Here is a 25,902-nt window from a genome sequence, read left to right on the forward strand (position 1 = left end):
TAGCTAGACACGTGGATCATGGCACCTTTCTCTAAAAATCAGGCATTTCTAGGAGCCACTGGAGTGTCGTGCATGTGCTTGACTACCCTGTGTCATAGCTCTGACATATCCCCTAAGGAGGATGCCAGTGCCCAATGCAGCCAGATGGCTGGAGGATTGGTCTCTTGCACATTTCCACAAATTCCAAAATGGCACCAGGGCTTATGGCAACATTATATAGAGCATGATACTGATTGCTCCTTTACTCCAATGCACTATAGAAATCCCAGTACAAGACCTCCCTGTATATGAACAGGCCTTACAGATTTTACTCATGGCAATACTTGCAGGTTATCATTCCTGCAGACCTACAAAGAAGGGTATAGAGGGTTAAAAATTGTTAAAAACTCCTTTCTAACCCTTGGTGGATATTGCAATCCAGTTTCTGTCAATGAGAGGAAGGGGAATGCTCACTTTGCTTTCATGGACCTCCTGCTCAGCATTCCTTGAAATTCTGGCAGCCGGTGAGTACTACCCTTGCTCTGTTTCTCTGCAGCTTGCAGTCTACAAAATTCTCAAATACCTTTCCCCTTCTTCAAAGACCCTGGAGAGACATTTTCCATGGGAATTCAATTCACAGAGACAGGATGTGACGGGAACTTCCTCGTTTTGTTCTATCCATCTCGGTTTATATAGCAAAGGGCAGAGCAAATAGTATGAGTCTTAGAAGAAAGTAAATGAATAGTTCCATAACAAACAAGGTGAAAACCCTGGATTCAGCTGCCAGTCATGTCTAGAATATCATAGCATCTGGAACCAAAACACTTTGCAAGAATCATCACCCTTTTCAGAGATCTGTAGGACTCACCCATCCATCTGGACCTGTTGCTGCTACCTGCCCAGGTATGTGAATCATTCTTAATTCCTGTCTAAACCTTTACCTTTCAGAAACAGGAAGCAGAAATTAATTATAACAATGAGAGCCGTTGAGGAAAGCATGCTATGGGTGGCAATATTTTATCAGCTTCATGAGCTTGGCTGTGGAATTTGGTGTTTGAAGTACAGCCCAAAAGATTTAACTCTTCAGATAAGTCCCACCTGAGGAAGTAGATTTCTAATTTATTTCATTTCCCACTCAAATTAAAAGTATTTCAAGCCTCAGTAAGCCTTTCTTCGTGGGGTTGTCTATCTCCATTAGAGATTAGGGGTTGAAATTTTCTCTTGGGCAAATTGAAATCAAACCAGTCCTGGCTGGTTTAGAAGTCAGCGATAACTGACTTCTAAGGTCAGCATTGCAGTCTGAGTTGGAAAGAGAGAGGGTGAAGGCAGTCAAAAGCCCTATTTGCCTCTTGGGACTCATAGATTAGGATCTGAGGAATTAGAAAAGAGTAAAATAAATATCCTGAGCTTACAAAGGTAGCAGAAGCAAAATATAATTAAGTCAGATGCAAGGGCTGAGGGGCAGAAATCAAAAGAAATCAAGCTTTGTTCAAGAATTGGAGATGTAGAAGGAGAGAACAAGGGCTGGGGGCAGGGGAGAATCAGAAGGGAAGGGGAGGAGTAAAATTAGGAGGGAGAGGTAGGAATGTGTTTCCTGCAAGGGAGAGCATGGCATTTCCCCGGCATCATGACCCCTCATTCCTCCCTGGGACCCCAGGGAAAGCAGAGAATGCACTCCTCTGACAAACCTGAACTTTGGCCTGAAAGTCCTTTTCTGGGTTCTCCATCTTCCCCAAATACCTAACATGTCCAGCCTTTTCATTCCTTCCCCTAGGAATACCCCCTCCCTGGAAACAGAATCTGAAATCCATTTCAACTGTGATATGAAGAGCTGAAATAGGAAAGTGTTTCCTGTAATGGGTACTTGCAATTCCATAAGAAATGGAGCTGAATAAACAGAACATTGAGGTTGGAAAGGGTGTGCTTCTGGCAACAAATGGGAGCAGGGTGCTGTTCAGGGCATGAAAAGGTGTTCACCCCTCTGAAGTCACAGACTTTACCCTTCAGGATATTGCCAGACTACCTCTCTGTGATGAAAGGTTTTCAAGGCTGTGTCCTTGAGCACTTGAGCATATGCACCATCCATATGAAAAGCTGCTAACTCTGGGTTAAGTTGTTTTACCTGGCAGTGGGACTTTGTCATTTGTATTTATTTGTTTGTTTTGTAGTTGATACATTGTGATCCAGCCTTCTGTTTTGTGCATATGTGAGATGGTGTGTCAATGTAAGGGTGAGTGCTACAGTCTGTGGCCAGGAATTTCCTGATAGTGTTCATGAGTTGGGATAACAGGAGTGACTAATGGGTGAACCCAGACCAAACACATGTTCTGGTTGGGGATGAGTCTTTATCCATAGAGGCACAGAACCAGACAGCATAGCTGGAACTTCACTGTACCACCTAACAGCTGTATGTGCAAAGACAAGTTCTTAGCCTTCTGTTCTTCAGTTTCCTTATCAGTAATTTGGACCAATTAGTAATGATACAGTGGTAAAGTAAGTGCTTGGCAGATAGTAAGTTTCAAGTTCTTGTCAGTTTTTATTACTTTAGGCAAATATTCTGTGTGTGTGTGTGTGTGTTTACAACACACTCCCTGGCAGCTTCAGGCACAGGCATCACTATAGAAAACTATTATCCCTCTAGCAATTCCATGGTTCTGTACACAAAGCTCTAATATTCTGCCCCCTGAAAAATGACAATTTCCTCCAGTCTAGGGAGGAGTAAGGGCTCCTGTTGTGGGACCAAACTGCCCCTGTATAGCCTTTCTAATGGTCATCACTGTCTCATGAGAGAATCCAGGTTATCAGCTACCATATGTTGACCAACACCTCGGAATCTAGCCTAACCAAACACAGTCTGATTCCTTTGTGTATTGGAAGGTGCTACCTGGATTCTGATTCACTCCTCGTGACTCTGCCATTATGGGGCTCTAACCTCTACTGGAGGTTCAGGAAAAAAAAGACAAGGGCACAAAAGAGAAGAGAAGGGAGGAGAGTAAGAAAACCAAAAGCAATGTGGGCTTTCTGCTGAAGAGCCTTTAGCTGCTGAATTTCTGGCCTGCCACAGATAGATTCCAACTTTTGTCACAGAGAGTGAGAGGCCAGGTAGTCCACTCATAGCAACGACCACTTCTCAAGGTCCCCGCCCATACTAATTATTGCATGGACAATAGTTAAAGCAACTGCTAGTCATCAAAATGGCTAGGCACCATCCAGAGGGAACTCTGACCTCCTCCCTCTGAGGCCCTTTCTGAAGTATGAATAGAGTTTCCCCAACTTTCTCTGCTGCCTCCTGAGTTTGGGCTCCAAGAGTGGCAACCACTATCTATCCACTCACTTCTTAGACCATTCCCTTTTCCTTTCATTGTATTCCCATCAGCTCAAGCCCTTCCTGGCTCTGGATCACTTAAGATCCTCTCCATTAATTCCTTTCACCCCATGACTCGTCTTCTGTGGTGTGAGCCAGCACAGCTTTTAATGTCTATCATCTACATCATGCTGCTGGTAGTGCTGACCCTAAGGTGGGATTCAGTAGCTGCAGGTCACCAGGAGCAATTGCCATGCCAAGGGCCACAGAAAGAAGACCAAAAATGGGGATGCAGAGGGCAAAGGCAGGAGACGAGGACATGGAAAGGGCTAGAGAGTAAAGGCCCATGGTGGACTTTCCCTCCAACCTGGGGTTTTCTAAGGAGGGAAAGAAGGAAGAAGTAGTTTCTGGAAAAATATGGAGTGATATTTGGAAGATGGAGGGACAAGGAAGTTCTGACTTCTATTTAACGAACACCCAATGAGCTCATGGTGGAGTGGCATTGATTTTTTTTCTACCGTCCAGAAGAGATCAAAGCTCTGTCAGTTACAAAATCTGACTAAAACCTCACAACTAGATGGAGAATCTTGTCTTAATTCAAATATGTGTTGCCCACACCACACTTAATGGCCTAATATTGGACTGTGAGATAAGGATGGGCATTGTCTAGGCTGTGATTAGTGCCTTTGAAGGATAGATAGAAAGCATGACTCCATCACTGAGGCCTCGAAGATACTATAGATGCAGGGATAGTGATCAGCCAACAACTGTGGGTGACATGTGAGGTCTTAGCAACCCCAGAAGTCTTAAAACTGAAGGGAAGAGACCCAGAATGTCATTGGAGTTAGCAGGAACTCTCAACTTCTGAAAAAAACAGGGCTGTGTTTTTTTCCTCTGTTTTGTGGACCTGATGTTCCAGGGACAAAGGAAATAAGAGCAATGTTGGGCAGGTGGCTGAGCTACCAGGAGAATAAAAATACATCTGAAATTCCAGAGGAGGGTGGTGCTGAGCCCCCATACAATGTATGGCTCTATTCCTGTCTCAAAACAATATGCAGCTCAGAGGCTGTTTCCCCTGGGATCCCTAAGTCCTGGCCCTCTACAGCTTTGTGACTTAGAGCAATGCCAATGATGCTATCAACAGCACCATAAAATTAGAAGCAGCTGTCATATCCTGCCATAATTTGAAAGAATGCAGGTGTGATGCTGCTTAGGAATTTGAGAACCAGACCAAAAAATGACCGAGACAATAACAGACCTAAGGTCCACTGGGACATATTCCAGCTCCCCTGTGTCACTCCAGCCTCACTTTGTCATTCTCCAGGTAGCCTCCTCTGATGACAAGAGATGGCAGATTTCCCAGTCTCCATGGATTTCTCACTGACAGCACCTCTGTCGAGCAGTCTCTTCCTCAGCCACCTTCTCCTCCTATTCCAGCCTGGGAAGCTGAACTCAGGTAGGATGTCTGCTCTTCTGCCATCTGTAGCCCAGCCAGCCTGAGCCTGGATGTGAATACCTCAACTCTTTCCACCCTTACTAAGAAGTCCTCCCCAGGCCTGTGATCTTGTAACATGGCAATAAGTCTTGCTAGCTGTCAAAATAAAAAGAGATTTCCAACACAGTTGTTAAAGAGTAACTTCCTCTGGCCACCATCTAGTCCCTTAATGGTCCTCCACTGTTTCTCCAGTGATCAATGCCTCTGAGCCACTTGTTAAAGTTCACAAGAATATCAGGAAGCATAGTAGGAGAGCATTCCAGGAGACTCTTTTTTTTTTTGACTTTTATTTAATGAATATAGATTTCCAAAGTACAGCTTATGGATTACATTGGCTCCCCCCCCCCAATGACTTCCCTCCCATCCACAACCCTCCCCTTTCCCGCTCTCTCTCCCCTTCCCCGCTCTCTCTCCCCTTCCATTCTTATCAAGATTCATTTTCAATTTTCTTTATATACAGAAGATCAGTTTAGTATACATTAAGAAAAGATTTCAACAGTTTGCACCCACATAGAAATACAAAGTGAAAAATACTGTTTGAGTACTCATTATAGCATTAAATTTCAATGTACAGCACATTAAGGACAGAGATCCTACATGAGGAGTAAGTGCACAATGACTTCTGTTGTTGACTTTACAAATTGATACTCCTGTTTATGGCATCAGTAATCTTCCAGGAGACTCTTAATGGTCTGTGATTGTGCTGAACTAGTGAGAAACATTTTTATCTCCATGTAGTTTTTGAGGGACTTGAAAGACCTCACTCCATCCCACTATCTTTCGTGAAAAAAGCAGATAAAAGAGAGTATAAATTAATCATACAAACACAATTTCTAGACTAGGAACAAAAGAAATATGGGTGACAAGGATAACCTAAGCAGTTTGTGGTAAAGGGAGGGGGACAGACGTCACATAAATAGCTGCAAAAGAACCATGTCCAAAGATTTGTAGCTTAGCAGGTTAAGCCATAGCTTACAATACCAACATACCATATTGGAGCACCAGTTTGAGTCCCAGCTGCTCTACTTCTGATCCAGCTTCCTTCTAATGCTCATTGGAAAGCAGCAGATGATGATCCAAGCGCTTTGACCCTTGGCACCTGCGAGGGAGACCAAGATGGGATGAGATTCTGGGGTGCTGTCTTCTGTGTCAGCTATTCATTGCAGCCATTTGGGGAGTGAACTATTAGGATGGAAGATCTTCTTTGTCTCTCCTTCTCTCTCTGTTACTCTGTCTTTCAAATGAATAAATAAATCTTTCCTTTTATATAAAGGAAGCAAACTTTATGCATTCATATACACAATTTTAAGAACATAATGATTTTCCCACCCTGCCCTCCCTCCAACTTCCCTCCTACCTTTTACTTCTTTTCTTATTTTTCTTTTAATTTCTACAATGACATACTTTCAAGTTAGCTTATAAGTTCAAGCTTAATTCTCCACTAAATAAAGAATTCAACAAGTAGTATATGGGAAAAACCATTGTTCCTCAAGAGTATAGACAAGGGCTATGCCCAATAACCAAATCAAAAAATGTCAATTTCCCTAATATACATTACATTTTTGTACTCTGTGTACTATCATAAATTGGAGAAAACATGATATTTGTCTTGAGGGGACTGACTTAGTGAAATAAATCTTTTTAAAAAAGACAAATAAGTACAGCCAAAAGCAACTCATTTTCCCTGGAAAACCAATGAAAGTTATGGAGAGGTACCAGTATTTGAGCAGGATACATAGTCTCCAGGAAAATGCAGGTGAAAGGTGTAATGAGGCACGGTGTTCCCAGGCAGCCAGCTAGAAATCAGGTGTGTGGGGAGACAGCTGGAGAAGGCAGGCAGTAGAAAAGTGAATGCCAACAGGCAACCAAGAGGCCCAGGTGGGACTAAGAAAGCCAACTCCATGTTCTATGGGAAAAGTTAAGGATGGGAAGAGATTCACAAAGATTGAACTTTGATAAAGGGGTTTTAGCTGAGCTTGACAGGCAGGAAGCAGACTACTTTTGAGGTAAAAGAATGGCCACATACAGACAACAATGAAGAAGAGAATGATCAAGGGAAAGACCTTGATAGATAATTCTAAACAACAGGATTTGGTTGGTTTCTAGCCATAAAAACCTTCAGAGCAGAGAGCCTCCATGGAATATATATTTTTTGTTTTTATGTAATTCTTATATATGCATTACTGTAAAAACTGGAAAATCAGATAGGCAAAAATAAGAAAATATCTATGTCCATTGAGCAGAAATTACCATCTACAATTTGGTGCCTCTCATTTCAGATATTTTTTCTGCACATGTAAAGTATTTTTTCACTCAAAATTATTGTGGACATGTTGTTTTGAAACTTCCTTTTTTGGTGAAGTATTGCTGTTATCACATTTACAAAATTGTCATCAAAATAAACTTTGTACCTAATTGGTTCAAACCAATAACTAGTACTGTACTACCTACTATAGCTGGTTATATTTTTAAGTTTAGAATTTTTTTTCATGACAGTTGCTTGCTCAAAATAATCAGGCTGATTCTCCAAGGAAGTCATTGGGATGACTTATTGTAGAATTCTGGCCTACAAATTGAGGTAACTAAAAGTTAAATTTAAGAAGGAATGATTTGGGTCATTGCTCTTGCTTTTCATTCTAGAGGAGGTTAAGGTGTTAGGCCCTGACCGTTCCATGCTGGCCCTTGTTGGAGAAGAGGTGGAGTTCTCATGCCACCTGTCACCATACCTGGATGCAGAGCACATGGAGATCCGCTGGTTCCGGAGCCAGACCTCAGAGGTGGTGCACCTATATCAGCATGGACAGGAACTATACCACCAGCAGATGACACAATTCCATAACAGGACCAAACTCCTGAAGGATGACATTGCTGTTGGCAGCATGGTCCTGGAACTCCACAGCATCGTCCCATCTGATGAGGGTCCATATGGGTGTCGCTTCCTCTCCAGTGACTTCTCTGGTGAAGCTGTGTGGGAACTGGAGGTAGCAGGTATGTGATCCAGTCAAGTCACAGAGAAGAAAGGAAAAAGGGGTCAGTTTAGATAGAATTGCTTTACTCAGGAATAGAGAATGACAGAGGATCACAGAAAAAGAAGAATAACCCTAATTTTAAAATACACACACACACACACACACACACACACACATGCATTATTTAAAACAGAGGGCCAGATTCTTGAGCAAATTAATAAAAGAGATAAGCGGTGTACCAAAAAATATATTAGTGACCCTTAAGCATAGAAAAAAGGTCATTTTTACTTATAATAAAAAGGATTAACACAACTTCAAGTGCAAATGTTACCTATCAGATTGGCAAAAATTCAAAAGTTCCACCACATACTTTTGGTACAGCTTTGGGAAATGGGTCTCCTCCTGTCTAGTTAATGGAGTTCAAAGATGTAAAGCACCAGGGAAGAACGATTTGGCAACAGTAAAGATGAACACTTGCACATCTATCAGTGACACAGGAATCGTATCTTTGGGAATTTGCCACAAAGATATATACCCAACACTTACAATATGTAAAAGGCATATGTGTAAGTTTAATCTTTGTAGAATTATTTGTAATTACAAAATAATGGAAGCTATCTAACTGTTCACACATGAGAGATGAGTATTTTCCACCCACACAATGCATTGACCCATACTTTAAAGCTGGAAAAAAATGAGGAGAAACTCTATGAATGAGTGTGGAACAATTTCTAGGATGTGTTGTTAACAGAAAAAAATCAAGGATCAGGCATTTGGCCTATCAGTTAAGACCTCCATTGGTATTCCTGCATTCTGTCAGAGTATCTGAGTTGGAGTGGTGACTCCAAACCTGACTCCAGCTTCCTGACAATGCAGACCCTAGAAGGTAGTGGTGATGATTCAAGCTGGGATCCCTGCCACATACTTGGGAAGTTCTAGTTGAGTTCCCAACTCCTGACTTTGGTCTGGCCCAGCTGCAGATGTTGCAGGAATTTGGGAGTGAGCCAGTGGGTGGGATCTCTTTTTCCTCTTCACTCTCTAAAATAACTAAAAAATGCTTTTAAAAAACACAAAAAATGCAAAATAGTTCAAAAATATATTTTTTGTGTGTAAGTGAGAAGAACCATTTCAATGTAAAACATAGGAAGAATAAAACAGAAATTAATGAAATGAATTACCTAAGGATGAGAAGGTAATAGGACGCAAAGGATACAAAAAGGCCTGGAGATTTTCTGATATAGATTTAATAATAACAACATTTATCTTTAAACCATGTTAATGTTTTGCATATTCAAAATATAAACCTAATCCAGCAGTACAAGGCAACAATGGAGTGCATATAAAAGGCATTTTGGCTTTAATGAAAATCAAGAAAGGAAAATCTCTTGGAATTTATGGTGAGACAATTTTTCATTCCAGGGAAACTGTCCCCTTTATGTCTAAATGACTACAGCTTTTCACAAAATATTCCCCTTCATATTTCCAAACGTCCCTTAAGGTAGCACCGTAGCCACATGGCACTGGTAATCTAGACTGCCATTCATAAATGGGAGCTGTGAGCCCATACCTGTGTGAAGAGCAGCTCCCAGTTCATGATCCCTCATAGTGACTGTGCATGGAAAGGGTGAAATAGACTTTCTGCACAACTTGTAAAAAGGGTCTGATCTTTCCCACTCCTCCTGTCTCTCACAGGGCTGGGCTCTGACCCTCACATCTCCCTGGAAGTATTCAAGGAAGGAGGCATTCAGCTGAGGTGCAGCTCCCATGGCTGGTACCCAAAGCCCAAGGTTCAGTGGAAAGACCATCAGGGAAACTGCCTGTCTCCAAAGTCCGAAGCCATCAACCAGGATGCCCAGGGCCTGTTCAGTCTGGAAACATCTGTGGTTGTCAAAGGGGGTGCTCATAGAAATGTGTCCTGTTTCATTCAGAACCCTTTACTGGTGCAGAAAAAAGAATTTGTAGTCCAGATAGCAGGTGAGTAGGTGACAGCTCACATTCATTTTTCTCATCATCATGTTCTTCATGTCCACCGGCCCTAAAGTGGTCTATAATGAAACAATAGTACTGGGGCCTGGATATATACAGGGCTGGTTTACTCTGACACCTGGAAAGTCAGCAAATTCAAAATCAGGAACCTACTAAGAGTACAACTAACTACTCAAACAGTAAGTGTGGAAAGTTCCAGAGAGCTACATCAGTTGTTCCAATCGTCATAAGATACCCATTAGATGTCATCATGAGAGCCCATATGTCCTTAATTTCATCTCTCAAATGATACCCACTGACCACCCATAATATACCCTAATCCCTGCTCTCAGGTCCTCAGGAGGGGAGACAGACAATAAACAATCCAAGTAAATCATATCATGTGTTAGAAGGTGGTAGCTACAGGGAAAATGAAGCAGGCAAAAGTGCCCAGGAGTAGCTTGGTATGTCTGTGGGTTATAAGAGCAAGGAAGTAGATGTTTAGTCAATGAGCCAAAGGTGAGGTTACTGTTTAATATCAGTTTTATTAACCCTTAAAAGGGTTTAATGTTCATAGTTATAACTGGTTTAAATATTAAAGACACACCCAAATTTTCCATGTTGTTCCAAATCATTAGTGATATTTTTATAGCAGAAAGAAATCTCATCCCATGATATAGACAGACACATATATGTTCTCATGAAAAATGACAAATTGTTCTGAAATAAAAGGGGTTGGAAGTACAATTTGTGACAAATAATCCATTCTAAACTTCCTTGTCATCGAGATGGCCATCTGTGTTAGGAAAAATAAAACATCTGATATTTCCATAGTAAATATGGAGAGAGGTAAACATGGAGCCAAATAGGTAAGTCAACCTGCCAGAAGACATAGACATAGGAGTGCTTTTTCCCTGATGTTTACATTTCAAAGAGAAGATCCTTGAAGAAAAGCATTCCTAGTTTGAAAGATTTACAAGAGACTTGTATAGCTTTCAGAAGGATTTACACTCATCTCAAAAGAATAAAGTGGGGCCAGCGCCGTGGTGTAACAGATTTTTCTCTCTGCCTTCACATGCAGCACCGACACCCTACATGGTCATCAGTTCAAGTCTCTAGCTCCTGGCTTCAAATTAGCTCAGCTCCAGCCATTGTAGCCATTTGGAGAATGAACCAGTAGATGGAAGACCTCTCTCTCTGTCTCTCCCTCTCTCTGTCTATAACCCTGACTCAAAAAAAATCTTACCAAAAAATAATTAAGAATTTATAATTTTCTAAAAGAACTCTTATTTTTAAATAGATCTGGAGTTTTTCTTTTAAAAATGTGTTTATTTGTGTGAAAGTTAGAGTTACAGAGAGAGATTAAAAGACAGAAAAAGATCTTCCATCTGCTGGTTAACTCCCCAAATGTCTACAATAATCAGGGCTGGGACAGGCCAAAGCCAGAGGCTCTTCTGGGTCTCCCACATGGGTGCAAGAGCCCAACCACTTGGGCCATCTTCTGATGCTTTTCCAAGGCTATCAATTGGGAGTTGGATTGAAAGTGAAGCCAGGACACAAATTGGTGATATACAATGCTGCACTGAAGGTGACATTTTAAGCTGCTACACCACAATGCTAGACTCAAGAAATAATCTTTTTTTTTTGAAAGGCAGAGTTACACAGACAGAGGGTGGTGGGGATGGGAGAAAAGACAGAAAGAGAGATCTTCTATATGCTGGTTCACTTCCCAATAGGTGCAATGTCCAGGGCAGGGACAGGAATTAGCCCACAGTGGATACAACCCTCACCTATGTTGTCACATGACCTGCACAAAGGATCTGTGCAGTCCTCAGTGTGAGCACAGAACCTTTTGCAATGAACCACCCCAGACAGTCAGGGAGTTCTGAGCCTCTGACACCAGACACAGGGATTTCCCAGAGATCCACTCTACACTCCACTACGCTCAACTCTATCATGCAGTCACAGAATTCCCACAGTCATAGAGCACAAGGCACCCAGATCTTTCATCTCATCAAGCCTGTCCTGTTCATGGAGAAAGCAGAGAATTTCCCAGAGCCAGCTGCCTGTGGTTGCTCCGACTTGGCAGTTTGAGCCCCAGATCCTATAATAGGTTAAGAGGATGAGAGCACCCCACAATCCTAAGAATATGCCCAGCCCCCTCCCAGCTAGACTCAAAGCCCATGGGAAATACAGATTTTTCTCTCTGGCAGAACAACCTGGTTGCATACACAAGAGCCACCACAACTTCTACTGGTGTCAAATGGTGCATTCTCTACACTGTTGGTTGTCGGATGCCCTTGTGGAGGATGGGGAGAAAGAAATGTGCTTTTCTTTAGTGGGATTAGGTGTATTTCCTTTGCTGGATTACTCTTCTAGGGCTCCAGGCCAGACTTTAAGTCAGTGTGATCCCCAAGCTTCTTCCTCACATGATATCACCAGTGGCATGGGCTGCCACAAATCTCTCACCTTTTTCTTTCACATATCTGCTCTGTTAGTGCATTTTATACTGTAGTGTTCTTTCATGATTAGTCCTAATGTATGACTACCCACAGGACTCAATGTAAAACTGGTCTGGTGGTGATGAATTCTCTCCATTTTTGATTGTCCAGGAAAGACTATTTCTTCTTCAATTCTAAAGGAGACATTTTCTGGATGTAGTATTTTTGGTTGGAAGTTTTTTTTCCAAGACCTTGGATATATTGCTTTGTTCTCCTCTTGCCTGTAGGATTCGTACTAAGGAGTCCATCATTAATCTAATGGACTTTCCCTCATACTTAATTTGACAATTTTCTCTTACCTTCTTTGGTATTTTCTCCTTGTCCTTAATTTTTGACAATTTGACTATTTGATACCTTGTGGAAGGGTTTGTTGGGATGAATCTGATTGCTGTCCTCAGAGCTTCCCATAGCTGGATACCATATCTCTTTCAAGACTTGGCAAGTTTTCACTTTATTATTTCATTTGATATATTCTTAATGTATTTGTCAATCTCTTCTTCAGGTGTCCCCACACAGCAAATATTTGTCCATTTACTCATATCCCATATATTTCATGGTCTTTCTTCATTATTTTTTATTCCTTTCTCTTTATTTTTAAATGAGTAATTTTAGAAGTTTGTCCTCAATATGAGACATTTTCCTTCTATTTGATTTATTACGTTTTTAATATTTTACTTTTTCTTTTTTTCTTTCAAACTTTTATTTAATGAATATAAATTTCCAAAGTACAGCTTATGGATTACAATGGCTTCCCTCCCATAACGTCCCTCCCACCCGCAATCCTCCCCTTTCCCACTCTTCTCCCCTTCCATTCACATCAAGATTCATTTTCAATTCTCTTTATATACAGAAGATCAGTTTAGCATACATTAAGTAAAGATTTCAACAGTTTGCTCCCACACAGACACATAAAGTGAAAAATACTGCTTGAGTACTAGTTATAGCATTAAATCTCAATGTACAGCACACTAAGGACAAAGATCCTACATGAGGAGTAAGTGCACAGTGACTCCTGTTGTTGACTTAACAAATTGACACTCTTGTTTATGGCATCAGTAATCTCCCTAGGCTCTTGTCATGAGCTGCCAAGGCTATGGAAGCCCCCTGAGTTCACCAACTCTGATCATTTTTAGAAAAGGCCATGGTCAAAGTGGAAGTTCTCTCCTCCCTTCAGAGAAAGGTACCTCCTTCTTTGATGACCCATTCTTTCCACTGGGATCTCACTCGCAGAGATCTTTCATTTAGCTTTTTTTTCCCAAGAGTGTCTTGGCTTTCCATGCCTGAAATACTCTCATGGGCTTTTCAGATGGATCCGCATTCCTTAAGGGTTGATTCTGAGGCCAGAGTGCTGTTTAGGACATCTGCCATTCTGTGGGCCTGCTGTGTATCTCACTTCCCATGTTGGATCATTCTCCCTTTTTTATTCTATCAGCTAGTATTTGCAGACACTATTTTTCTTTATGTGATCCCTTTGGTTCTTAGTCCTATCATTATGATCAATTGTGAACAGAAATTGATCACTGGGACTAGTGAGATGGCATTGGTACATGCCACCTTGATAGGATTGAATTGGAGTCCCCTGGTATGTTTCTAACTCTACCGTTTGAGGTAAGTCAGCTTGAGCAGGTCCCAAATTTCACATCTCTTCCCTCTCGTATTCCCACTCTTACATTTAACAGCGATCATTTTTCAGTTAAGTTTCAGCACTTAAGAATAATTGTGCATTGATTACAGTATTCAATCAAAAGTATTAAGTAGAACAAACAAAAAAAATACTAAGAGGGATAACAAGTTGCTCATCAACAGTCAGGGTGAGGGCTGATCAAGTCACTGTTTCTCATAGTGTTCATTTCACTTTAACAGGTTTCCTTTTTGGTGCTCAGTTAGTTGTCACCTATCAAGGAGAACAAGTGGTATTTGTCCCTTTGGGATTGGCTTATTACACTCAGCATAATGTTTTCCAAATTCCTAACAGGGATCACTTTTCAGTTAAAATTTAAACACCTAAGAATAATTGTGTGTTAATTACAGAGTTCAAGCAATGGTACTAGAACAAAAAATACTAAAATGGATAAAGTATTACATTGTACATCAACCATCAGAACAAGAGCTGATCAAGTCACTGTTTCTCATAGTGTCCCTTTCACTTCAACGAGTTTCCCCCTTGGTGCTCAGTTAGTAGTCGCCGATCAGGGAGAACATATGATATTTGTCCCTTTGGGACTGGCTCAATTCACTCAGCATGATGTTTTCCAAATTCCTCCATCTTGTTGCAAATGACCGGGTTTCGTTGTTTTTGACTGCTGGATAGCATTCTATAGAGTACATGTCCCATAATTTCTTTATCCAGTCTACTGTTGATGGGCTTTTGGGTTGGTTCCAGGTCTTAGCTATTGTGAATTGAGCTGCAATAAACATTAATGTGCAGACAGCGTGTTTGTTTGCCAATTTCATTTCCTTTGGGTAAATTCCAAGGAGTGGGAGGGCTGGGTTGTATGGTAGGGTTATATTCAGGTTTCTGAGGAATCTCCAGACTGACTTCCATAGTGGCTTGACCAGTTTGCATTCCCACCAACAATGGGTTAGTGTCCCTTTTTCCCCACATCCTCTCCAGCATCTGTTGTTGGTAGATTTCTGAATGTGAGCCATTCTAACTGGGGTGAGGTGAAACCTCATTGTGGTTTTGATTTGCATTTCCCTGATTGCTAGTGATCCTGAACATTTTTTCATGTGTCTGTTGGCCATTTGGATTTCCTCTTTTGAAAAATGTCTATTTTACTTTTTCTTTACTTGAAGTTTTCAGCTCTGGAGATTCTCACAGCAGCTCTATTCCCTGTGAAATGTCCTGGTTCCCTCTCTGAGGTTCTCCAGAGGTGAAAAGGCTGCCTACATTCTGCTAAGACAGAGTGGAGTTTAGTAGTGTCTATGGTAGAGCAACTTGGATCTGGGTTTTGGGTTAGGAGTCAATATGGCTTCCTTTGTTGGAGTAAAACAGTGACTCAGGCCCCATTTAGCTTTCTAGACTAGATTTAAAGTCAGTGAAGACTATGAGAGTCTTGTTTAGTTGGGGCTGCCAATCTACAGTGATGGGAGGGTGTCGGGTATGTGGAACTTTCAGCTTATCTCTTCCTTGCATGACAGAATCCCTTGGATAGCATAAGAGTTGAATAAGCCAGGATAGGAGCAGAGGTGTACTTTGGTCCTCTCTATGCTGGCTCACCATATCTCTTGCTGTTTAGGGTTCATGTCTGTTCTTCACTGGTTTCTTCTCATTCAATCTCTTGGACATGTGGAACTTATTTGGCTATTCTGTTGCATCTCTGTGCTGCAGGCAAATGCAGAGCCTCTCTCCTTAGCCATCTTGTATCTCTCTTACTCTTTGTTTCTGTGTACATTTTTCTTTCACCCTCTGGCCACTATTCTAGGTGCCTTGGCAACCTCCTACCTCAGGGTACATCTTCCCTAGTGAACCTGGGTGGCAGAAGGGGAGTTGTATACATGTACTAGTATACATGTACTAGCCATCCCACCAAAGGTATGATGAGAACAGAGCTAAATAATCTGTTTGTCACCGAAGCAGACTTGTGGGATTCAACTGCATTGGAGGAGAGCAATAATCCCCCAGCCTTCAGACAAGGAAGGCACCTTGGATTCCCAGGTCCTTCAGAGGTAGATTAAGCCACAGTTTTAGATGCCCACATTCCATGTTGGAGTGCCTGGAATCCAGTCCTGCCTCTGCTTTTAATCCAGTTTCCTACATTTGAGAGACAGCAGATGATGGCTCAAGTACTTGGGCTTCTGCTACCTGTGTGGGGCTCCTGCTACCTGTGTGGGAGACCAGAATGGAGTTCCATGTTTCAGGTTTAGTTAATTAATTTAAAAGAGGGAGGGAGTGAGGAAGGGAGAGAGAGAGAGAGAGAGAGAAAGGAGAAAGTTGGGGGGAGTTAAGTCACTATGTCAGGAGCTCTAAGCTGGGAGGAGTGGGTGTCACTACTCTGCTGCCATTGATTTCTCACCAGTGTTGCAGTGGATTTTTTTCTGAGAGGAGCAGCATGGTGGAGGCAAGAGGCGCGGAGTCACCACACAGACCCCGGGAGTCGGATGAAAGCAGGCTTGAGGCGAGCAGCCCGCAGACTCATTTATTACAGTTGGAACAACATCTTATATAGCCAAGATCAGTCAATCTGGTCAAGGGGTGGTCTATGCCCCAACCAATCACAACCTGTTGCCAGGCAGGCTCTGTTGCCAGGTGGGCTTCAAAGCCATTCCTGAGTAACTGATACTCGCTTGCCAGTGGCCACCTTGGCATGGCCTTATTCCACCACACTACTCCTCTCCTTTTCCACCTGCAGCTGACAAAACTTCATCCCTCTTCTGAATTACTTCCATGCTACAACCTTTCCACCTGACCCCACCTGGTGAGAGCTCTCCCCAGCAGCTATCACTTCCAGTCAGCTCACATATGGCTATGTAGGGTCCAGAAAGTTTAGCAGGCTAATCTAAAGTCTCTTGAAAGATATTCTGGTGCATGGGTCTAGGATAGTCCTTTCTCAATGTTCAGAAGTACCTGAATAAAGACCGCTTCCCATATGGTGTTTTCCAGATGAAATTCTACCCAGCACTTCCCCCTGGAAGGGAGCTTTCCTGGGAGTTCTGGTGGCACTGCCTCTGCTTCTGGCTGTGCTCCTGACACTGGCACTATACTTCTTTCAGAAGCAACGGAAATCCCAAGGTAAGAGGCAAACCAGGAGCACTCCCTTCACATTGACTTTGCGCCTGAGGAAAGAAGTGGAAAAGGCAGAAAGCAGCACTCTGACAGGGAATTTCACCCCAGGGTGGGTTACCAAAGCACCATCCTTAGGGAGCCATGACTGGGTAGGACTTGTGGGGGTGGGGTGGTACATACTCAATCTTCTCCTCTCCCTTTTTCCTTTCAGAAAAGTTCAAGAAGCAGGGAAAGAATGAACAAGGTAAATAGAAGAGGACCACTGGCAACTACATCTCTGACAAACAGAAAAAATGGCTCTGGGTCAAAAGTCAAGGACCACAGGCCTGAGAGATTGCAGGAGCAGGCTGCAAAGGGTTGGCCAAGAATTCCATGTATTCTCTTCTCCTGTCTCACACACAGCCCAGCCTACACTCCCAAATGTGCAGGGCTGGTGTTTGTGCATTTCAGGCACATGAGGCCTGGGTATTCATCAGTCTGCCCTGTCTGACTTATGCCTCTTTTCTCCTTTTCCTTCCCAGGGAAACTAATGGCAGAGCTGGGTAAGTTCTGGAGGCTGTGACTACCATACAGGCCATGGGCCAGCAGAGTAAACCGAGCAGCAAAGAAGGGGTTGGTTCAGTGGTGTTAGGCTTTGTTTGGGAAGAGACAGGTGATAACTGTCTAATTCAAAATCCATCTTTCTGCCCCTTCTTCCTCTCCACTTCCACATAAGCTGAGAAGACTGCCTACTGTGTGTGGTTCACAGCAGGTCTACCCTTTTACCCTCTGGACAGACCATACCAGCCCCTTGCCTACAAACTACACAATTCAGTTGAAAACCTACCATCAAAGGATGAATTCCTCTAATTCATTTCCTAGAATATCTTTCTCATTTTAATGCAAATGCCTCTGAAAGGGGGGAGGCTCCTTTATCTCACATTGATGTCAGAGTGCAGTGTTGTCCTCCCTCAGGATCCCTGGGAAACTGTTTGCAGGACACATGTAGATACCAAATTCTGCTGAAGCTCACATCAGATATGAAGCAGCACAGTCTTTGCATTGAGCCTACAAACATCATCTGTATATTTAAATCATCTTGATATTTCAATACCTCATACAATGTAAATGCTATGTAAATAGTTATATTGTGTTGTTTGGGGAATAATGACAAGAAGAAAGTTTGTGCATGTTCAGTACAGATGCAATTTTTTGTAATATTTTCAGTCTAGTGTTAATTGACTCCATTGATATAGAACTCATAGAAATCTGATGATGCTTTATTTAGCAAGTAATTTTTCTCCCTAGGAGAACTCAGCAATTTGAAACCATGGTTGTGGCAGGGTATATGTACAGTAGAAGGGAGAGAAACCTAAAGGAAGGGGAGATGGAGAAGACCACCATAGTGGGGTGAGGGTAAGGACTCCAGGAAAAGCTGTGAGGTTGGAGAAGTTTTTCTTGCAGTTTATTTTATAATACTGCAGGGTAGCAGAGAAGAACCCTAATAACACCATAGTCCAAGTTGGTGTACAGTGTTATCTTTCACAGAAGCTTTAATTTTCCCTTTAAATATTTATTTATTTATTTGAAAGACAGAGTTACACACACGCACACACATACACACTCACATGCAGAGAGAGAGAGAAAGAGAGAATCTTCCATCTGATGACTCACTCCCCAAATGGCCACAGCGGCCAGAGCTGGGCCAATCCGAAGCCAGGAGCCAGAAGCTTCCTCTGGGTGTCCTATGTGGTTGCAGGGGCCCAAGCACTTGGGCCCTCTTCAACTGTTTCCCCAGGAAGGGAAATTAACAAGGAACTGGATAGGAAGTGCGGTAGCCAGGAATCGAACCAGAGCCCATATAGGATACCTGCACTGCAGGTAGTGGATTTACCTGATACGTCACAGTGCCAACCCCTTTTAACTTTATATGTTAACTATATAATATATATTAACTATATAATATAAATAAATGTATACATTTACATATACTATATGCTATACTATATATAATTTATATATATTATAATTTTATATTTATTATAATATATAATATATAAATATATATGTTTATATATAAATATATAGTAACTATATATTTTGTATATAGTTATATATTATATATTGTATCTTATAGATTATAATATATTATATATTAATATATAGTTACTATATATATGTATATTATATACACGTTTATTTATTTGAAAGGCAGAGCAACAGAGAGATATTTCTCAGCCACTAGTTCATTCCCCAAATGGCTTAAAAACCAGGGCTACTCCTGGCTGATGCCAGGAGCCAGGAACTCCATCCTGATCTCCCACATGCATGACAGGGGTCCACTGCCTTTCCAGTGCATTACCAGGTAGCTTCTTTGGAAGCAGTGCAGCCAGGACTTGAACTGGCAAGGAATATTACTTTCAAAAGGTGATGAAAGTGGAGACATCAAAGGAATGCATTGCAAATGGCAAAATGTTGTGGTCTTTGACATCTGGCTAGAGGAAATAATTGAGGGTGATGTCCTTCTAGTCCTTTAAGTAATGTATTCACTAAATTATCCTGAGGCTCTCATAGGCTATATTCAGCACAGGAACTTATTCTGGAGCTCCTCCTTAGGAAAATCTTTAGTTCAAAGTGAATGAGCAACAGGTCTCTTCAAATCAGATGTGAGATCAAGACCTATTTTCCCTTCCCATTATAGTACAGATTTCTGCCTTTGAGTGATAAGGAGGATGAGAACCTTGCTGATGAGTCTCCTTTTTCAGGGCAGTGCAGAGGCAAAGATGAGGTTAGAGTTAGTTGTGGTTTAAGACTGAAGAATCTCTTCTCAGTGACACAAGTGCCATGGGGAGGTGGTTCCATTCATGCAAAAGCTGATGTTTTCTCCATGTGTTCTGTTTGCAGAGAAGCTTCAAAAGGAACTTGGTAAGTGACTCCTGTAAGAACTACTTCTTGTTTACCTTTTTGCATCTGCTTATCCATGTATCCTCTTCTCCTAACCAAATATGAAGCCCAGGCTTGATGCCTACTGTCTGTGTGGTGTGCAGGGGAGAGGAAAAAGAGGCACTGGCATGTGCAAAATTCAATACATGAGCAGGAAAGCTGTGGTGTCCATGTGTTTTAATTTCCTGTTTTCCCTTTCTGCCTCAGATTGGAGAAGGACCGAAGGCCAAGCTGGTGAGTGAAACATGTTTCCCCAAAATACAATGGGATTACATTCTGATACCCATCATAAATTGAAAACATTGTAGAACAAAAATGCATTTAATAATTAACACACAATTATTCTTATGTGTTTAAATTTTAACTGAAAAGTGATCCCTGTTAAATATAACACTGGGAATAAGAGAGGGAGGAGATGTACAATTTGGGACATGCTCAATCAGACTTGCCCCAAATGGTGGCGTAAGAACAGTGCCAGGGGATCCCAATACAATCCCATCAAGGTGGCATGTACCAATGCCATCTCACTAGTCCAAGTGATCAATTTCAGTTCACAATTGATCACACTGATCGGTCTAAGAGTCAAAGGGATCACACAAACAAGACTAGTGTCTGATAATATTAACTGATAGAATCAAAAAGGGAGAGAACGATCCATCATGGGAAGCGAGATACACAGCAGACTCATAGAATGGCAGATGTCCTAAATAGCACTCTGGCCTCAGAATCAGCCCTTAAAACATTGGGATCTGGCTGAAGAGCCCATGAGAGTATTTTAGGCATGGAAAGCCAAGACACCCTGGAAAAAAAGAAGACCTAAATGAAAGATCTCTGTGAGTGAGATCCCAGTGGAAAGAACAGGGCCATCAAAGAAGGAGGTACCTTTCTCTGAAGGGAGGAGAGAACTCCCACTTTGACTATGACCCTGTCGGAATAAGATCAAAGCTGGCGAACTCAAAAGGCTTCCATAGCCTTGGCAACTCATGACTAGAGCCTAGGGAGATTACTGATGCCATAAACAAGAGTGTCAAATTGTTAAATCAACAACAGGAGTCACTGTGTACTTACTTCTCATGTGGGATCTGTCCTTAGTGTGTTGTCCAATGTGAAGTAATGCTATAACTAGTATTGAAACAGTATTTTACACTTTGTGTTTTTATGTGGGTGCAAACTGATGAAATCTTTTCTTAATATATACTGAATTGATCTTCCATATGTAAAGATAGTTGAAAATGAATCTTGATGGGAGTGGAATGGGAGAGGGAGTGGGAGATGGGAGGGGTGTGAGTGGGAGGGAAATTATGGGGAGAAGCCATTGTAATCCATTAACTGTACTTTGGAAATTTTATATTTACTAAATAAAAAATTTTAAAAAGCCATATAAATTAATAAGCTTTTAGAATGAATTCCTAAGAAAAAAGAGTAAACTATAAAGAGAATAAATGAAATAGTTGACATTATTAGTGACTTTATAAAAATAACATGTCATACAAGTGTGCAAAAAATGCATTTAATACACTTAACCCAAATATCAGAACTTAACAACTCAATGTACTGTATAATGGTAGTTATTTCCATTCATGGTCATCTGGCTGACTGGGAGCTGCTGTCAGCTGTTGCCCCACCATCTGGAGAGAGGATTGTTCTATCACTAGCTGGCCCAGTAAATATGAAAAAATCAAAATCTGCAGTATAGTTTCTTTTTCTTAACTTTTATTTAATGAATATAAATTTCCAAAGTACAGCTTATGGATTACAATGGCTTCCCCCCCCCATATGGTCTCTCCCAGCCGCATAACTCCCCTTTCCCACTCCCTCTCCCCTTCCATTCACATCAAGATTCATTTTCGATTCTCTTTATATACAGAAGATCAGTTTAGCATACATTAAGTAAAGATTTCAACAGTTTGCTCCCACACAAACATAAAGTGAAAAATAATAGATGATTTTTTAAATGATGATGAAATCAGATCAGACCTATTGTCATGTTTAATCCCAGTGAGAGTCAAGTTGGGAATTGATAATTTCTTCTTTTTTTTTTACAGAAGATCAGTTTAGTGTACATTAAGTAAAGATTTCAATCGTTTGCACCCACATAGAAACACAAAGCAAAATATACTGTTTGAGTACTCATTATAGCATTAAGTCTCAATGTACAGCACATTAAGGACAGAGATCCTACATGAGGAGTAAGTGCACAGTGACTCCTGTTGTTGACTTTACAAATTGACACTCCTGTTTATGGCATCAGTAATCTCCCTATGCACCAGTCATGAGTTTCCAAGGCTATGGAAGCCTTTTGAGTTCACCGACTCTTACCTTGTTTAGACAAGGTCATATTCAAAGTGGAGGTTCTCTCCTCCCTTCAGAGAAAGGTAACTCCTTCTTTGATGACCCTTTCTTCCACTGGGATCTCACTAACAAAGATCTTTCATTTAGGGTTTTTTTTTGTTTTTTTTTTTGTTTTGTTTTGTTTTGTTTTTTGTTTTTGCCAGAGTGTCTTGGCTTTCCATGCCTGAAATATTCTCATGGGCTTTTCAGCCAGATCGGAATACCTCTAGGGCTGATTCTGAGGCCAGAGTGCTGTTTAGGACATCTGCCATTCTATGAGTCTGCTGAGTATCTCGCTCCCATGTTGGATCACTCTCCCCTTTATTTATTCTATCAGTTAGTATTACCAGGTACTAGACTTGTTTATGTGCTTCCTTTGACTCTTAGTCCTTTCATTATGATCAATTGTGAACTGAAATTGATCACTTGGACTGGTGAGATGGCATTGGTACATGCCACCTTGATGGGATTGAATTGGAGTCCCCTGGTATGTTTCTAACTCTACCATTTGGGGCAAGTCAGCCTGAGCATGTCCAAAATTGTACATCTCTTCCCTCTCTTATTCCTACTCTTATGTTTAACAGGGATCACATTTCAGTTAATTTTTAACACTTAAGAATAACTGTGTATTAATTACAGAATTAAACCAGTCATATTAAGTAGAACAGACAAAAAAACTACTAAGAGGAATAATGTATTAAGTTGTTCATTAACAGTCAGGGCTATGCTGATCAAGTCACCATTTCCCATAGTGTACATTTCACTTCAACAGGTTTCCTTTTTGGTGTTCAGTCAGTTGTCACCGATCAGGGAGAACATATGGTATTTGTCCCTTTGGGACTGGCTTATTTCACTCAGCATGATGTGTTCCAGATTCCTCCATTTTGTTGCAAATGACTGGATTTCATTGTTTCTTACTGCGGTATAGTATTCTATAGAGTACATATCCCATAATTTCTTTATCCAGTCTACCGTTGATGGGCACATAGGTTGGTTCCAGGTCTTGGCTATTGTGAATTGAGCTGCAATAAACATTAGGGTGCAGACCGCTTTTTTGTTTGCCAATTTAAATTCCTTTGGGTAAATTCCAAGGAGTGGGATGGCTGGGTTGAATGGTAGGGTTATCTTCAGGTTTCTGAGGAATCTCCAGACTGACTTCCATAGTGGCTAGATCAGTTTGCATTCCCACCAACAGTGGGTTAGTGTCCCTTTTTCCCCACATCCTCTCCAGCATCTGTTGTTGGTAGATTTCTGTATGTGAGCCATTCTAACCGGGGTGAGGTGAAACCTCATTGTGCTTTTGATTTGCATTTCCCTGATTGCTAATGACCTTGAACATTTTTTCATGTGCCTGTTGGCCATTTGGATTTCCTCCTTTGAAAAATGTCTATTGAGGTCCTTGGCCCATCTCTTAAGTGGGTTGTTGGTTTTGTTTTTGTGGAGATTCTTGATTTCTTTGTAGATTCTGGTTATTAACCCTTTATCTGTTGCATAGTTTGCAAATATTTTTTCCCATTCTGTCGGTTGTCTCTTCACTCCCCTGACTGTTTCTTTTGCAGTACAGAAACTTCTCAATTTGATGCAATCCCAATAGTTGATTTTGACTTTGACTGCCTGTGCCTCCCGGGTCTTTTCCAGAAATTCTTTGCCTGTGCCAATATCTTGAAGGGTTTCTCCAATGTTCTCTAGTAACTTGATTGTGTCAGGTCGTAGATTTAGGTCTTTAATCAATGTTGAGTGGATTTTTGTGTAAGGTGTAAGGTAGGGGTCTTGCTTCATGATTCTGCATGTGGAAATCCAATTCTCCCAGCACCATTTATTGAATAGATTGTCCTTGCTCCAGGAATTAGTTTTAGATCCTTGATCAAATATAAGTTGGCTGTAGATGTTTGGGTTGATTTCTGGTGTTTCAATTCTGTTCCATTGGTCTATCCATCTGTTTCTGTACCAGTACCAAGCCCCGACCGGGACTAGAACCCGGTGTGCCGGCGCCGCTAGGCGGAGGATTAGCCTATTGAGCCACGGCGCCGGCCTAGGTTTTGTAATTTTCATCGTAGAGATCTTGAACGTCCTTGGTTAAGTTTATTCCAAGGTATTTGATTGTTTTTGTAGCTATTGTGAATGGGATTGATCTTAGAAGTTCTTCCTCAGCCATGGCATTGTCTGTGTATACAAAGGCTGTTGATTTTTGTGCATTGATTTTATACCCTGCTACTTTGCCAAACTCTTCTATGAGTTCCAATAGTCTCTTAGTAGAGTTCTTTGGGTCCCCTAAATAAAGAATCATGTCATCTGCAAAGAGGGATAGTTTGAGTTCTTCCTTTCCAATTTGTATCCCTTTAATTTCTTTTTCTTGCTTAATAGCTCTGGCTAAAACCTCCAGAACTATATTGAATAGCAGTGGTGAGAGTGGGCATCCCTGTCTGGTACCAGATCTCAGTGGAAATGCTTCCAACTATTCCCCCATTCAATAGGATGCTGGCTGTGGGTTTTTCATAGATTACTTTGATTGTATTGAGGAATGTTGCTTCCAAACCCAGTTTGCTTAGAGTTTTCATCATGAACGGATGTTTTATCAAATGCTTTCTCGGCATCTATTGAGAGAATCATATGGTTTTTCTTCTGCAGTCTGTTAATGTGGTGTATCACATTGATTGTCTTGCGCACATTAAACCATCCCTGCATACCAGGGATAAATCCCACTTGGTCTGGGTGGATGATCTTTCTGATGTGTTGTTGCATTCTATTGGCCAGAATTTTATTGAGGATTTTTACATCTATGTTCATCAGGGATATTGGTCTGTAATTCTCTTTCAGTGCTGCATCTTTTTCTGGCTTAGGAATTAAGGTGATGCTGGCTTCATAGAAAGAATTTGGGAGGATTCCATATTTTTCGATTGTTCTGAATAGTTTGAGAAGAATTGGCATATTGGAGATATTTGGTTTCTTCACTGTGGTGCTTTTTCTTGTTATACTATGACTCTAGGTTAAGTGGACTGTTTTTGATGGAGCCTTAGAGGCTTGAGATGGGTGTGGCCTGAGAGCTCTGTTTGGTGTGCCAAAGGTGACACTCCCAGGTTAGGCGTGGTAGATCTCTCTCTTTCTTTCTTTTTTTGATTCAAAAGGGAAGTAATTCCGCACAGCTGAACGAAGTTGGAGGTAGTTAGCAGGCAAATGATATACCCACAGGAGCCAGAGATCAGAATCTCTTTCCTAAGGACCACACAGGGAATCTGTTCTGCCCTCAGGGTGGCCTCAGATTCTCCTTCAGTCTCCCACTGGGTTGCCAAAGTTACAGAATTGTAGCGTCTCTGGAGAGTACTCACGTGAATTCCGTGAGTTCTCTCCCCCACCGTCTCTTTTTTCACAGTCTCAGTTCAGTAGCACCACAAATTTACTAGGTCCTAATCTCCTGTTAATTCGCCCCGCCCAGAGTCAGGTTTTTCTGCTAGGCTCAGGGCCGGTGCAGACCTGAGGTCGCTCTGCTTATGACATATGTCCAAGATGGCGCCTGCTCTTTGTTTTGCTCGCCCTTGAGAGGTGAGCGGAGAGAGAGAAACCCGTGTCCGTACCAGTCACCTTTTTTTTCTCTCTCTCTCTTCCAGTTAGCCTGGTGAACTTTTCCCCCCCGGGGGCCGTTCCCTCTAGTCTCCTCTCTCCGCTTGCCTGCTGGTGTCTCGGGCTATTGAGGTTTGGCTCACCTCGCGTTC

At 41.6% G+C, this 25,902-nt stretch overlaps 1 protein-coding gene across 1 annotated transcript in view; it reads left to right on the top strand.

The window, feature by feature from the left end:
• The first annotated feature begins 400 nt into the window (after positions 1-400).
• Positions 401-25,902, top strand: part of BTNL9 (butyrophilin like 9) — a 50,032-nt gene continuing 24,530 nt past the window's right edge. Inside the window, exons 1-9 of the mRNA XM_051853899.2 lie at positions 401-882; positions 4,608-4,739; positions 7,419-7,766; positions 9,440-9,721; positions 16,817-16,945; positions 17,151-17,183; positions 17,461-17,481; positions 19,823-19,843; positions 20,069-20,095. Of these exons, the coding sequence (XP_051709859.2) occupies positions 4,631-4,739; positions 7,419-7,766; positions 9,440-9,721; positions 16,817-16,945; positions 17,151-17,183; positions 17,461-17,481; positions 19,823-19,843; positions 20,069-20,095 (970 nt within the window). The 5' untranslated portion in view covers positions 401-882; positions 4,608-4,630. The remainder of the gene's footprint in view (positions 883-4,607; positions 4,740-7,418; positions 7,767-9,439; positions 9,722-16,816; positions 16,946-17,150; positions 17,184-17,460; positions 17,482-19,822; positions 19,844-20,068; positions 20,096-25,902) is intronic.

Source organism: Oryctolagus cuniculus, chromosome 14, assembly GCF_964237555.1.
Source record: "Oryctolagus cuniculus chromosome 14, mOryCun1.1, whole genome shotgun sequence".
Lineage (NCBI taxonomy): Eukaryota > Metazoa > Chordata > Mammalia > Lagomorpha > Leporidae > Oryctolagus > Oryctolagus cuniculus.